The sequence below is a fragment of the Camellia sinensis genome, chromosome 9 (assembly GCF_055761805.1).
Source record: "Camellia sinensis isolate YWXY chromosome 9, ASM5576180v1, whole genome shotgun sequence".
Classification (NCBI taxonomy): Eukaryota; Viridiplantae; Streptophyta; class Magnoliopsida; order Ericales; family Theaceae; genus Camellia; species Camellia sinensis.
In genome coordinates, this window is record NC_138969.1 from 103,538,653 (window position 1) to 103,554,898 (window position 16,246).

At 36.0% G+C, this 16,246-nt stretch overlaps 1 protein-coding gene across 4 annotated transcripts; it reads right to left on the reverse strand.

Moving 5' to 3' along the window:
* Window positions 1-3,211: 3,211 nt before the first annotated feature.
* LOC114290534 (S-adenosyl-L-methionine-dependent methyltransferases superfamily protein) lies at window positions 3,212-15,560 on the reverse strand. 4 transcript variants are annotated; one of them, XM_082887371.1, is made up of 2 exons: window positions 14,152-15,446; window positions 3,212-3,723 (listed from the first exon to the last, which is right to left on the reverse strand). In XM_082887371.1, the coding sequence occupies exon 1, from the start codon at window positions 15,314-15,316 to the stop codon at window positions 14,177-14,179; it is 1,140 nt and encodes a 379-aa protein (XP_082743497.1). In that variant the 5' UTR covers window positions 15,317-15,446; the 3' UTR covers window positions 3,212-3,723; window positions 14,152-14,176. The 4 variants fall into 4 exon arrangements, with proteins under 4 accessions (XP_082743497.1, XP_028090269.2, XP_028090270.2 ...); XM_028234468.2 differs by lacking the exon at window positions 3,212-3,723 and adding an exon at window positions 9,160-9,626 and having other exon boundaries at window positions 14,152-15,560; XM_028234469.2 differs by lacking the exon at window positions 3,212-3,723 and adding an exon at window positions 9,160-9,687 and having other exon boundaries at window positions 14,152-15,505.
* Between the last annotated feature and the right edge of the window lie 686 nt (window positions 15,561-16,246).

Consider the following 16,246-nt stretch of genomic DNA (forward strand, 5'->3'; position numbering starts at 1 on the left):
ATACTTTTTGGATACTTTTTACATAGACATACTAAGAACATTTTATATCATCAAAGATGATACAATATGGATCTTAAGATCACACTAACTATTACAAGCAAGCATAATATCTTAGTTAAAATATGAATATTAACCTAATATTGAGCATGATTCGAGGATAAAAACAAAAAACAAGGTTAAAAATTCATTAAAGATGGTTACTGCCCTTGAGAGTTAATAGAAAATTGAAAATAATGTTGAAAATTCATTTGTAATGTATTTTTTCATTGGTTTTTTTATTCAATCAAATATGAGAATGAACATTTTGATAGAAAGATGATTTCACGGCACTACACTCCAGTGAATCAAACACTACACTGCATTCTCCTCTTATTTATTTATTTTTTATTTTATTTTTTTATATGTGCGATGATGAGATGGGAAGAGATAGATTAATTATCGCTTAGAGCATACTCATTCGATGTTTTGTGTCGTACATATCCCAAAATGTTCATGGTGGGGGGTGGTATTTTAATATTTTTGGAATTATAGTTTAAAAAAAAAGCTGGTAAAAATTCAACTGCAATAGCTAACCCTATGGAACATAGCATCAGATAATAAAGGGCATTGCAGTGCAAAATAGCTCATTCTGTCCCTTAAATCCCACACCACACTAAACCAGCCAATTATGATAGAGATCCCTATACATACATAACCCCTACAACCCCGACTCTCATCCCAACTATAATGTGGGACCCACAAATACATGAGGGGACCTCACACACACATCAAGGGCCAATGTCAAATTGGGGGTCATGGAACTCCCAAAAAATAGGGTCCCAAATATTTTTCTTATACATAAAAAAGAAAAAAAAAAAAAAACAACAACAACAACAGAAGAACAGAGTTTCCACGCACAGATAAATAAACAAACAAAATAAAAACCTTCAAAAGCCAAAATAGAAAAGAAAAAACAGATTCCATGAGAAAACCATAAATAGAAGCATCAATCACATCTCTATTAGTAACCACAAGGCAACAGCACCAAGACTCAAATTACTCAATTTTAACATTGCATCGTAGAGGGGGGCGAAATAGACTTGCGTTACCGTAGTTGTCTTCTATCCATAGCTCTCTCTTATGCTTGCCATGAGCAACGGAATGGGCATGGAAGGGAAGGAAATCAGGAATTACCAATTCATCAAAACTTGCGAAGCAATGTCATGGGGCTTGAATTCTCTTGGATCTTTCTACTTGACATTTATTGCGAACCCATTAATGAAGCAAATTCAACGAAGCAACAACTAGTACCATAGAGAAGGGGCCACAAACTAGAGTCTTGACCAATTTGAAAGATCATTGAATGTAGTTGAAATAATTGAATTTTGGGTTGTTCGATCAAGTAAGGTAAACTCAATGGAATTCATAACTGTCTCAATCTTTTTTTTTCTTTTTGTTGTCTGAATATTCAGGAGCAAAGACCATTCCAATGCCCCTTTTGCCATGCATAAACTGAACCAATAATTAAGATAAGCACGAAAATTAAAGCTTCTATAAATACAAATACACCCAATACATATGGACCAAGAAAAACTGTAACAAGCTCATAATTTATCTTCGTTGCCTTTTCTTAATAATGAGAAACAATTTGAAAGAACCGAGTCGACCGCTAGAACTACTGGTCTTAGAACCAGAAATAAATAGGCTTACTCTTTCTTCAATTGAATCAAAATTCCAACCAGAACGCAAACACATTTTGTTGGAAAAATCCGTGTATCTAGATTTGATTATCGTGTCATAAGAATAAGAAAAATTCACAGTTCTTTTGGAAATCGATGTTGGCACCTGCACTTCAAGATCACTCAAAATTGGGGAATGTTGTTCTGACATGGCATGTATTTTGCTGATCTAGGACGTGGTTCAATTATACTAGGATGGTGTGAATTCTGCTGATCTTCAAAAACTTTCAACATATCAACTTGGATGTCTGTTTTGGAAAGTTCTTTTGTTTGAACCTCGACAACTGCCAACCTAGACTGATGGAAGAACCATTATCATCAACTTTTAGAGATTGACACAAGTTCCGTTCAATGAGTAGAAAGTTTTTGCCCATTATAACTTTCTTCTTTCGCTTGAAAGATGTCTTTAAAAGCAACCCCCCTAGTTGTATCCCCTTCAATCCCACTGCCACTACCTTCAACAGAACCTTTAGTCCGAGATGGACTACCTTTTCTAGAATCAACATCTTCACAGCAGTTACCTGCTGTATCTGATGGGAAATAAGTAGATACAGGATCAATACTACTGCTCTCACCAAGGTTTGCAAAGCAGGGTATTGCCTGGCTCTTCTTAGTTGAAACAATCGTCTTTTCCATATCTTCGACCATAACTTCTGAACCATTTTTTAGAGTCCGCTCAATAGATTCTCAATCAAAACAAAAATCATCACGAAGTGTATCTTTTATTAGAGCTATTTCAAGTGGGTCCATATATGAGAACATGTCCTGTGGTGACAGACATCTCCTATTGCCTTGACTAAAATTTCTGTCCATTGCAATACCTTCACATTTCTCTTCCTTAGATAATCGCCTAGTGGCAGGTTCAGTACTAAGAAGAAAGAGCCCTTTTTCAACATTGTATCAATATACCCCAAAAGCACCAAGGAGAGAGAGCAAGAACCAAAGAAAGAAAAGACAATAACAAGGAAAGGTGCTTAGCTTACAATGACTAAAAAGGATAACAAAACACCACAAACACAACAATAACTAAAGTAAGATAAACAATAATCACAAAAAAATTAAGACAACCCACAGCCTATTCAAATTGGAACAACACCCAGAACTTTCCCTACAAAAGCAAACCACAAAAGGCTTTTAGAGGTCAAAGGAAGTTGTCTAGATCGATAAAACAAAAAAGAACAGAGAAATTAAGGTTTGCTGGGAAAAAGAGAATAGGGAATGACCAGATCTGCAAGTCTTGAGATCGAAATTGGAGGGAAAAAAACGGGGGTAAAAATTAAGGGAAGAAAAAGGGAAGAGGAGGACAGGATCTGCCAGAGAAAGAGGAGGAGGAGGAGGAGGAGGAGGAGGAGGAGAGCAGGTCGACATTGGAAAACATATGCCTAAATCAGTTCAAAGCACAGTCAACATTTTAGACATACCTCAGTAGCAGATCTTGAGTGCACCTACCTGTGAAGTTGATATAGACAGACATCAAGAATCAGGTAGTTAGGTAGTTGAAAGTCCTTCACATTTATTGCATTTCTCTTGCCAAAACAGATGCTTCACTCGTAATAATCTCTTTCATCCAATTCCATTCTACACATATTTCTACTCAACCAACCAACCAACCAACCAATAACGTGTACCCCAAATATTACAGTTCTACCAGAATCTAAATAATATGCAACACCATTCTATTCAACAAGTTACAGTCAACACTGAGCCAAATAATATATTAAAATTAAAAAAAAAAAAAGAAAGAAAGAAAGAAAAGTTATAGGAAACCAATAAAGAGGATCCCGTCTTTAAACATGTTTTTTTGCAGGACAAGTCTTGGTTTTGCTCTCGCTTCCAGCTTTCCAAATTGTTCTCCACTTCCATAATAAACCTTTACAATATCATTGAGCACCGGCTAAAACCTAACCAACATTGCTGGAATAGAATACAATAGCAGTGAATTTACTTATTGATGGAAGAGTCTGTTCTATTGTCGTCCATGGCAGAGAAGATTTGACAGCACTGCCTGCTAGACACACTAGTACTATTTTCAGCGAATGCAGCCAGAATAACGTGCAGTAAGGGTGCTGTAAATAAATAACAGTGTTATTTTGGGCCTTACACGCAATTTTTAATCTAGCCAAAACCAAAAATACCTTATTAATATGGGTTGCTAAAAGTAAGAAGTCCCATGGGCACAAAAGAAAAAACAAATGAGAAGAACATGAGATGCTTCTCATCAATTTCCACGCACTTTTCATCAATTTGAGAAATCCTTTTTAACCTTTTTACCTATTTCCAAGACATTTTTTATTCCAATCCCGATATTGACCCGTGCCTAGAATTTCCCTAATAATAATAATTATGCTTTGGAAGAAATGAAATTACTTGAACAAACATCTTGCTGGTCAACAACGCAAATTGTCAAGTTGGATAGATGTGAATTTTATTAACACGAGTATGGAGTATGGAGCATCGACATGTCGGGAACAAACATTAAATATTGTGCTATTGTGAATAAAATTGTAGCCAAATAGTATAATGTAATGAGACCCACATTAACAACTATATGTAGAGGATCTTCCGTCGGATACTACTATCGGGTGCAAGTGTGTATCCAAGCGTCAGACCTTCACAAACTTAGGTAGTGTTTAGTTCATTGCAATAAAAATTCCATCAAAATATTCATTTCCATGTTTGGTTAGATTAAAAAAATAATAACAAATGCATTACAAATGGAATTATCTTTCACCATTTTAGGAAAGGATAAGGAATCATCATTCCATTCCCTCTAATTCCAATGAACCAAATAGAGCATTAAATCTTAGGATTTTGGGACACGTATCCAAAACTGGATATGGGTACTAGGTGCGGATAATATTCTCGGATGAAATGTTGTAAAATATGTAGAAATATACTAGACATTAAATAGGGTTTAAGGAAAATATAAAAGTACTATATCTAATTCATGCGAGAGGCTAAAAGTATTGTTTTACTAGCAAATGTGAGTTTCTTTTAAATCATATATTAAAACAAATTGTAAGATTGGGGTGTTTAAATTGGGTACAGGTGTCGGATATATATCCCACACCCTTACCCTTGTCATATCCGGTAGATATAGAAGAGCCCATGTAATACAGGTACAATCCATTGTCTAGTAGGTAAGTTAATGAGGTGAGAAAAAACTGTAGCTATAGGGTCTTTGAGGTTTTATTGTGCTTCCAGACTGCTTGTATATCATTAGAACGAGGCGTGAATCCATATTGTTTTCAGCATTGGTTTGAATGAAACTGAGAACTTTATGTAACAACACTCGAATAGACTCTTCCAAATAGAGCGTTATATACACTTATGCTGTGTTTGGTTGGGGGATTTGGGGAGAGATTTGGAAAGGAAAAGAGAAAAGGTGTGTGAAACTAGGTGAAATGTAGGTATATTTTATTCACATTTCACCTAACTTTTTCCTTTCCCTTTTCAAATCTCCCATCAAATCCTCCAACCAAACACAGCGTTAGGGTGGCAAATCCCCTTTCACAGTCTACATAGGACCATACCTAAAAGAACAGGTTTAGAATCCATTTTCAGAAAATATTAGAACTAAGTGTTTGCACTCAAACATAATGCAAATCCTCCCTTGTCAAGCATGCGAGTAATATCGAAAAAAGAGAGAAAGATTATACACATGTTTGCCTCATCAATTCCTAACGCCCTCGAAATAATCCACCTCGAGTTTAGTCAAATGCAAATCAATGCATTTAAGTTCCAATTGTATTGACAGGAAAAAAGCACTTCACATTGAAAGATATGTTTTCCAGTATTTTTAGAAACAGAAAAATGGATTGTTGCAGCTCTGCTTGGATACTAGCCAGGGTAAGGAGTAAAGAAAGCTTCGTCCATCTCAAAAAGTGAGTCTCTAAACTTTTGAGGTTAAAAAAGAATTTGAGACAACCATGATTTTAAAGGAAGTGTTTTATCTTTTTCCCCAAGTAGAGAGTATTGATAGAGAAATAAGGAAAAAGGCAAACCTAAGAAGCTCCAACAATAACACACCTAGTGGTCCAAATCGAAAAATTTCATGAATAGGAATGGAATACTTATTTTGTCTCTTTATGGGCCTCACTGGGTGATGATTCACTTTAATATAATAATCCAGTAACTTCATGTGTCTTGAAGAGCACTGAAGAAGAATTGAGTTTTTATTTGGGTGAATTTACACTTTACCCCCTTCAACTATTGTCCAATATCACTTTACCACCCTCAACTAAAAATTGTAACAACTAACCCCCTTCATCTAATAATTTTTTTCAATTTGAACCTTTATGACTAAGAACTCTTTCATCAATTGGATAAATTACACTTTATCCCCTGGAACTATCACATATCACTTTTAGTTTGGACTTCATTTTCTTCTCTTTTCTTTTCTTTTCTTTTTTTTCACTAAATTAATTTTTAGTTTGTTAGGGGGGAAAAAAAAATTTAAAAATTCTTCACAAATATTTAAATTTTAGGTGCATCTAAAAATTTAAATTATTTGACTAAAATATGAAAAATTATTACGAAAAAAAAACCTTAAAAATTGGATTTTAAATTAAAAATCAACTAGTTTTTTTAGTTGAGGGGGTAGTGTGATATTGAGTGATAATTCAAGAGGATAAAGTGTAATTTACTCCTATAGTTAAGTGTTACAATTTTCGTTCAAGGGAGGTAAAGTGATATGAGACAATAATTTAGGGGGATAAAATGTAATTTGCCTCTTTATTTTCCTTTTTTTAGGCTATCTTTGGATCATAGATTTATGTAGGGATTTGAAAATAGAAAGGAAAAGGAAAATGCGAAAGAAATTGAGACAAAATTTAACTTATATTTCCCTCATATTTTCCTTTCTCTTTCCAAATTCTTGCACAAATCCATTGCCAAAATACAACCTTATGGTTTTGTTTTGCCAACTAGGAGATTCAGATTACTACAAGGCAGTATGTTTCAAGGTCAATCTTCCTATTGAACAATTTTTACTTTTATTTTTTATTTATTTTTTTAAGCAAAAGAGGAAAATAATAAAAGAAAAAAGCTAAGAAGCATGGACACAGACATGCAACACAACACGGACACGCTAACATGTCAATTTTAAAAAAATTGTAGAACATCAGATATCCATATTAAAAAGAATTTGAATGAATATTATTGGCGCCATGTTGAAACCAACCAATACGAAGGAGACACGTGGTAAACCGGGCAAATGTGAGTTATCCAGTCAGAAGCAAACACGCGAATGACCATCAAAATTCAAGAGTCAAACTTCAAGGTAAGTCACGTGCACAACACATGACCAAGAAAGATCATGGTGCGAGCGGTTATTTGAAGAGGCAAGGCTGGAGCATCAAGAAGAATTCAAAGATGAAGAAAGGAGGGTAAAACCCCTAAAGACTAGCTGCAAGGAAGGAAATCGTGGGTATGAGGCTGGGTAACTGCCACAAATTCAAAGGCAGCCTATAAATAATCGAAGACAAAGATGGAGAAGACCTTTGAGCAAATCCAAACTCTACGTCTTCGCTTTCCTTTTTTTTCTTGAAAAACCTTTACATTCCATAGTAGTAACCTTTGAAAGTTGCCCAGATCATTAAGGTAACAACAGTGTAATTGTGTTATTCAATTAATCAATTACATACTTCTGTCTCAGTTTCTTCCCCCAATTATGTTTCAAATTATTTGTTTATGCTACATTGGTTCTTAATCAAAACACAGTTTTTTGAAGTCCTATTCATTGAGGCAAAATGAACCTTTCACAATTGTATATTAATGCTGTGTTTGTTTGGGAGAATTAGGGAGGGATTTGGAAAGGAAAAGGAAAAAAGGTGTGTGAAACTATGTGAAATATAGGCATGATTTATTCACATTTCACCTACCTTTTCTATTTCCCTTTCCAAATCTCTTCCCAGATCCCTAAACCAAACACAGCATAAGTGTTTGGCTTAAACCTGTATCTGTAAGAACTTTTTAGTCCTTCTGGCACACACGAATTACAAATTTTACCCTAACTAGTCTAGCCAAACAATGCTTATGGGCAGAAGTTCATAAAATCAAACACCTTGAAACACAGAACTGAAAAAAAGAAAAAATAATAAAATAATTCAGAATCAGTTCTAGAACATCAGATTTATGCACCGACAGTTCAAAATTCATCTAATAGGACAATGCCATTTACAAAACTATAGTAGTCGTGCAACCAAATTGAATGCATATCAGAGCTACCAAGTTCCCACACAGAAATTGCAGATCCAACCCATTTCCATAGGATGGCAGCAGCAAGTATATGTCAAAATCAATGCCATTAAATTCTACAATTCAGTTCTAAACTCCACCTAAAGATAATCATAACAAACAACACAAGATTTCAATTTAGGGAAGCAAAACAACAATTACCTCAACGAGAAAGAAGGCTCTCACTTCACTTGGAGGACACTGGCTTCTGCAAAAGAGCAGTCAAGTAAACCTCCCCAATCTTCACCCCGCTCGAATCGGTCTTATTGGCCACTGCCCATTTCACCTTCTTATAACCCAACTTCCCAATCAAAGGCGCATAAACCTTGTCAAGATCAATCCCTTTACAGAAAAACCTGTCCAACCACAAGTACCCACCACCCCTCAATACCCTATCCAAATCATAGAACAAGAATTCCATTGCTGTCACCGGTATCCACCGATTGACGGCGTGGCCACACCTCACCAGATCCAAAACACCGTCGAACACCGGCAGCCGCTGCTGAAGCGGGGCATGCAGCGGCACCAACCCCCTCAGCCCCGCCGCCTCATTGTAGGGAGCACCCAAATTCATTGTAGTCGATATAACAAAAAAGAACAGAGAAATTAGGGTTTGCTGGGAAAAAGAGAATAGGGAATGACCAGATCTGCAACTCTTGAAATCGAAATTGGAGGGAAAAAAACGGGGGAAAAAAGGAAGGGAAGAAAAAGGGAAGAGGAGGATAGGATCTGCCAGAGAAAGAGTTAGGAGAAGAGCAGGTCAACACCGGAAAACATATGCCTAAATTGGCTCAAAGCACAGTCAACATTATAGACATACCTCGGTGGCTTCCCCTCCCCCTGATCGACGAGATCTTGAGTGCACCTATCTGTGAAGTTGATAAAGACAGACATCAAGAATCAGGTAGTTAGGTAGTTGAAAGTCCTTCACATTTATTGCACTTCTCTTGCCAAAACAGATGCTTGACATATGCATTGCATACAACCAAGATTTATTGTCATTTGAGAGTTGTAATTATTGGAGAAAGTAAATGCTTAGGTGATGGTTGGGAATTGAGTTTTTTTTAGTACTTTTTAGTTTTTTATTAAAATACATACTAGAAAAGTAGACAAAATGAGTTGACTTGTATTAATTTTTTGATTTTTTTGGCTAGAATGTATTGGTACCAAAAGAAAGAGCCAAAAACTCAGATAGACACACACATGCATCAAAACTCGCAATAATCTCTTTCATCCAATTCCATTCTACACAGATTTCTACTCAACCAACCAACCAACCAACCAATAACGTGTACCCCAAATATTACAGTTCTACCAGAATCTAAATAATATGCAACACCATTCTATTCAATAAGTTACAGTCAACACTGAGCCAAATAATATATTAAAATAAAAAAAAAGAAAAAAAAGAAAGAGAGAAAAGTTATAGGAAACCAATAAAGAGGATCCCGTCTTTAGACATGTTTTTTGCAGGACAAGTCTTGGTTTTGCTCTCGCTTCCAGCTTTCCAAATTGTTCTCCACTTCCATAATAAACCTTTACAATATCATTGAGCACCAGCTAAAACCTAACCAACATTGCTGGAATAGAATACAATAGCAGCGAATTTACTTATTGATGGAAGAGTCTGTTCTATTGTCATCCATGGCAGAGAAGATTTGACAGCACTGCCTGCTAGACACAGTAGTACTATTTTCAGCGAATGCAGTCAGAATAACGTGCAGTAAGGGTGCTGTAAAGAAATAACACAGTTATTTTGGGCCTTACACGCAATTTTTAATCTAGTGAAAACTAAAAATACCTTATTAATATGGGTTGCTAAGAAGTCCCATGGGGCACAAAAGAAAAAACAAATGAGAACATGAGCTGCTTCTCATCAATTTCCACGCACTTTTCATCAATTTGAGAAGTCCTTTTTAACCTTTTTACCTATTTCCAAAACATTTTTTATTCCAATCCCGATATTAACCCGTGCCTAGAATTTGCCTAATAATAATAATTATGCTTTGGAAGACATGAAATTACTTGAACAAACATCTTGATGGTCAACAACGTAAATTGTCAAGTTGGATAGATGTGAATTATATTAACACAAGTATGGAGTATGGAGCATCAACATGTCGGGAGCAAACATTAAATATTGTGCTATTGTGAATAAAATTGTAGCCAAATTGCATAATGTAATGAGACCCACATTAACAATTATATGTAGAGGATCCTCTGTCGGATACTACTATTGGGTGTAGGTGTGTATCCAAGCATTAGACCTTCATAAATTTAGGTAGTGTTTGGTTTATTGGAATAAATTGAAATGGAATGAAAATTCCATCAAAATATTCATTCCCATGTTTGGTTAGACTAAAAAAATAATGACAAATGCATTACAAATGGAATTATCTTTCACTATTTTAGGAAAGGATAAGGAATCATCATTCCATTCCATTCCCTCTCATTCCAATGAACCAAATAGAGCATTAAATCTTAGGATCTTGGGACATGTATCCAAAACTGAATATGGGTACCGGGTGCGGATAATATTCTCGGATGAAATGTTGTAAAATATGTAGAAATATACTAGACATTAAATAGGGTTTGAGGAAAATATGAAAGTACTATATCTAATTCATGTGAGAGATACAAATATTACTTTACTAGCAAATGTGAGTTTCTTTTAAATCATATATTATAACAAATTGAAAGATTCGAGTGTCTAAATTGGGTACAGGTGTCGGACACATATCGCACATCCTTACCCTTGTCATATCCGGTAGACATAGAAGAGCCCATGTAATACAGGTCCAATCCACTGTCTAGTAGGTAAGTTAATGAGGTGAGAAAAAACTGTAGCTATAGGGTCTTTGAGGTGTTATTGTGCTTCCAGAATGCTTGTATATCTTTAGAACGAGGTGTGCATCCATATGGTTTTCAACACTGGTTTCAATGAAACTGAGAACTTTATGTAAACAACACTCGAATAGACTGTTGCAAATAGAGTGTTATATACACTTAGGGTGGCAAATCCCCTTTCACAATCTACATAGGACCATACCTAAAAGAACAGGTTTAGGATCCATTTTCAGAAAATATTAGAACAAAATGTTTGCACTCAAACATAATGCAAATTCTCCCTTGTCAAGCATGCAAGTGATATTGAAAAAAGAAAGAAAGATTATACACATGTTTGCCTCATCAATTCCTAACGCCCTCGAAATAATCCACCTTGAGTTTAGTCAAATGCAAATCAATGCATTTAAGTTCCAATTGTATTGACAGGAAAAAAGTACTTCACAATGAAAGATATGTTTTTCAGTATTTTTAGCACCAGAAAAATGGATTGTGGCAGCTCTGCTTGGATACTGGCCAGGGTAAGGAGTAAAGAAAGCTTTGTCCATCTCAAAAAGTGAGTCTCTAAACTTTTGAGGTTAAAAAAGAATTTGACACAACCATGATTTTAAAGGAAGTGTTTTCTCTTTTTCCCCAAGTAGAGAGTATTGATAGAGAAATAAGGAAAAAGGCAAACCTAAGAAGCTCCAACAATAACACACCTAGTGGTCCAAATCGAAAAATTTCATGAACAGAAAAGGAATACTTATTTTATTTCTTTATGGGGGCCTCACTGGGTGATGATTCACTTCAATATAATAATCCAGTAACTTCATGTGTCTTGAAGAGCACTGAAGAAGAATAAAGTTTTTATTTGGGCGAATTTACAATTTACCCCCTTCAACTATTGTCCAATATCACTTTACCACCCTCAACTAAAAATTGTAACAACTAACCCCCTCCATCTAATAATTTTTTTCAATTTGAACCTTTATGACTAAAAACCCTTTCATCAATTGGATAAATTACACTTTATCCCCTTGAACTATCACCTAGTATCACTTTCAATTTGGACTTCTTATTTTTATTTTTTTTTTATTTTTATTTTTATTTTTTTTATTTTTCAATTTACCACTAAATTAATTTTTAGTTTGTTAGGAAAAAAATTAAAAAAAAAAAAATTTCTTCACAAATATTTAAATGTTAGGTGCATCTAAAAATTTAAATTATTTGATTAAAATATGAAAAATTATTAGGGAAAAAAAAAAAACTTAAAAATTGGATTTTAAATTAAAAATCAAACAATTTTTTTTAGTTGAAGGGGTAGTGTGATATTGAGTGATAATTCAAGAGGGTAAAGTTTAATTTACTCTTATAGTTAAGTGTTACAATTTTTAGTTCAAGGTGGTAAAGTGATATGAGACAATAATTTAGGGGGATAAAATGTAATTTGCCTTTTTAGTTTCCTTCTTTTAGGCTGCATTTGGATCATAGATTTAGGTAGGGATAAAGGAAAAGGAAAAGGAAAAGCAAATGGAAAAGGAAAATGCGAAAGAAATTGAGAAAAAATTTAACTTATATTTCCTACACATTTTTCCTTTCTCTTTCCAAATTCCTACACAAATCCATTACCAAAACCTTACAGTTTTGTTTTGCCAACTAAGAGATTCAGATTACAAGGCAGTATGTTTCAAGGTCAATATTCCTATTGAACAATTTTTGTTTTTATTTTTATTTTTTTTAAGCAAAAGAGGAAAATAATAAAGAAAAAAAGGTAAGAAGCATGGACACAGACATGCAACACAACACGGACACGCTAACATGTCAATTTTAAAAAAATCGTAGAACATGAGATATCCATATTAAAAAGAATTTGAATGAATATTGTTGGTGCCATGTTGAAACCAACCAATACGAAGGAGACACGTGGTAAACAGGGCAAATGTGAGTTATCCAATCAGAAGCAAACAAGCAAATGACCATCAAAATTCAAGAGCCAAACTTCGAGGCAAGTCACGTGCACAACACATGACCAAGAAAGATCACGGTGCGAGCGGTTATTTGAAGAGGCAGGCTGGAGCATCAAGAAGAATTCAAAGATGAAGAAAGGAGGGAAAAACTCCTAAAGACTAGCTGCAAGGAAGGAAATCGTGGGTATGAGGCTGGGTAACCGCCATGAATTCAATGGCAGCCTATAAATAATCGAAGACAAAGATGGAGAAGGCCCTTGAACAAATCCAGACTCTACGTCTTCGCCTTCCTTTTTTTTTTTCTTTTTCTTGAATTGCACCTCTACATTCCATAGGAGTAGAACTAACTGGTTCTTCTGTAATTCAGTTTCAACCTTTGAAAGTTGCCCAGTCATTAAGGTAACAACAGTGTAATTTTGTTATTCAATTAATCAATTACATACTTCTGCCTTAGTTTCTTCCCCCAATTATGCTTCAAATTATCTGTTTATGCTACATTGGTTCTCAATCAAAACACACAGTTTTTTGAAGTCCTATTCATTGAGGCAAAAAGAACCTTTCACAATTGTCTATTAAGTGTTTGGCTTAAACCTGTATCTATAAAAACTTTTTAGTCCTTGCTGGCATGCACGAATTACAAATTTTAACCTTCGAACGGTTAAAAAAGCCAACACACACACACACACACACATATATATATATATATATGAAGGGTTCAAGATGCTACTACCAAGAGGACAAGGGATTTTTGTTTCAGATCTGTCCATGGGAAGTTCCATTCTATCCAAAATTTGATTTAAGCTCCATAGTGCTCTCTAATAATCCAACTAGTGGAACCTTAATAGTATGTCGAAGAGGAGAAGGAAAAAAACCAGAGAATTTCATTTAAATGAAACAAGATTTTGTTAGTCAACTTCAGATTTGGAGATTTTCTAGACAGCCATCAATTAGATATCCAAATTGACATTTTAGTTAAAGATCTCCAGCCTCCACTAAAGACAGCTGCCAATTTTACCCTAACTAGTCTTGCCAAACAATGCTTATGGAAAGAAGAAGTTCATAAAATCAAACACCCAGTGTCAAGAAGAAAAAAAAAAAAAAAAAAAAAAATTCAGAATCAGTTTTAGAACATCGGATTCATGCACCGACAGTTCAAAATTCATCTAATAGGACAATGCCATTTACAAAACTACAGTCGTCTGCACACCAAATTCAATGCATATCATAGCTACCAAGTTCCCACACAGAAATTGCAGATCCAACCCATTTCCATGGGATGGCAGCAGCAAGTATATGTCAAAATCAATGCCATTAAATTCTACAATTCAGTTCTAAACTCCACCTAAAGACAATCATAACAAACAACACAAGATTTCAATTTAGGGAAACAAAACAACAATTACCTCAATGAGAAAGAAGGGTATCACTTCACTTGGAGGACACTGGCTTCTGCAAAAGAGCAGTCAAGTAAACCTCCCCATTCTTCACCCCGCTCGAATTGGTCTTATTGGCCACTGCCCATTTCACCTTCTTATAACCCAACTTCCCAATCAAGGGCGCATAAATCTTGTCAAGATCAATCCCTTTACAGAAAAACCTGTCCAACCACAAGTACCCACCACCCCTCAATACCCTATCCAAATCATAGAACAAGAACTCCATTGCTGTCACCGGTATCCACCGATTGACGGCGTGGCCACACCTCACCAGATCCAAAACACCGTCGAACACCGGCAGCCGCTGCTGAAGCGGGGCATGCAGCGGCACCAACCCCCTCAGCCCCGCCGCCTCGTTGTAGGGAGCACCCAAATTCATTGTAGTCGTAATCACAGTGGCGTTTAGTAGCTTCTTCATTTGGGCAGCGAAAGTGCCCGTGCCACCGCCAATGTCTAACCCGAGTCGAATCACCGATTTAGCTGATTTCGCGATTTGTTGGAATTGCGGGATGGGGAGATCCAGATCTGATTTGTAGCTTAGGAATTTGGGTTTCTCGACTTTCATGTCGAAACCCAGATCGGAGTTGAAGCGAGCGAGGCAAGTGAAGCTTTTGCAATTGTATTTGGTCCAAATGATGGAATTGTCAGGGAGGGGGCTAGAAAATGGGTCGGTGGGGAGGAGAGAGGAGGAGGTGGGGGGTTTTGGGGGGGTTCGGGAGAAGCAGCGGCGGCGGGGGAGGGGGTGGCAACCGCGGAGGATAAGGGATTCGGCGAGGTCGGTGTCGTGAGGGCAGAGAGAGAATGGGGTGTAGTTCATGAAGCGGTGGAGGAGGTCTGGGTGGTGGCGGCAGGAAGAGGCGATGGGGGAGATGTGGGTGTAGAGGAGGAGATCAGATGGGACGGTGGGCTTTGAAGGATTGCTAGTAGTGGTGGTGGTGGTGGTGGGTTGGAGGCGCGTGAGGTGGTTGATGGTGGCTCGTATGGTGTGAAGTTGGCGGAGGAGGTGGTCAGGGACAGCTGGGGGAGTTGGGGCCTTGGATTGGATGGTGGAGGAGAGGTGGTAGAGAGACAGAATGTTGGTGGCTACCATTGCCAAAAGAAGCACAAAATTGAGACCCATTGTGAAACCCATTTCTTGAAAAGATCTTCTTGATTTTCTGGTTTTATCTATCTATGGGGGTTGGGTGCCTTTTGCTTTGAGCTCTAGACTTGCAGGTGATGAAGCACTACTGATTAACCCCTCATCACTCTCCTCCACTGTTGAGGATTTTTAAGATTGAAGTGGGGATGGTGATTGTATGTTGGTGTTTTTGATCTGCTGTTTTTATATGGGGTATTTGTGACCGTTGGATTGGGATTGTTGAGGAGGGTTGAGAAGGAAAATGCTATGGAACCCAAACAAATTATCAAATTTTTTACCAAATCTCTCATATGTGTGGGATCCAAACAAATCAAATGTGTATGAGTCCCATATAGAAAATTTGATAATTTGTTTGGCATCTCAAGCATAACTCGGGTTGAGAATCTGTGAAGTCAAAGGCATTAGGTTCGCATCTCAATGTGATTCAAATCGAACGGATAAAAAGATAATGTGACTAGGTTTCTGCAATTTGTTCGTTCAAAAGGATGTACTTATTTACAACAGTATCATAAGTCGAGGGTGTAGTATATACAGCAGTGTCATAAATTGAGGATGTATGGTGCTTCTAGTCGTGTTTCTGTCATAATTATCTTACTATTAGTGGTTACGTGCCGTATATGTGAGGCGTAATTTTTTTTTTTTTTTTGGTCAACTATTAATATTATAATTATATGTATTTCTTAAATTAATATGTAATTTGTATGTAAAGTATAAAAAGTTGTATAGATAAATTGATTTATATTCAAATATAACCAAGTAAGAAACAAATAAATATTTAGTTCAAGTATTTAAATGATAAATGAAATTTTTTTATAAATATAAACATTATTTTATAGTTAGATTGTTGAGATCACAATTTATTTTAAATAATAAATAACAAACAAATACTTTAAATATATAATATTACAGAAATCTCTTTCT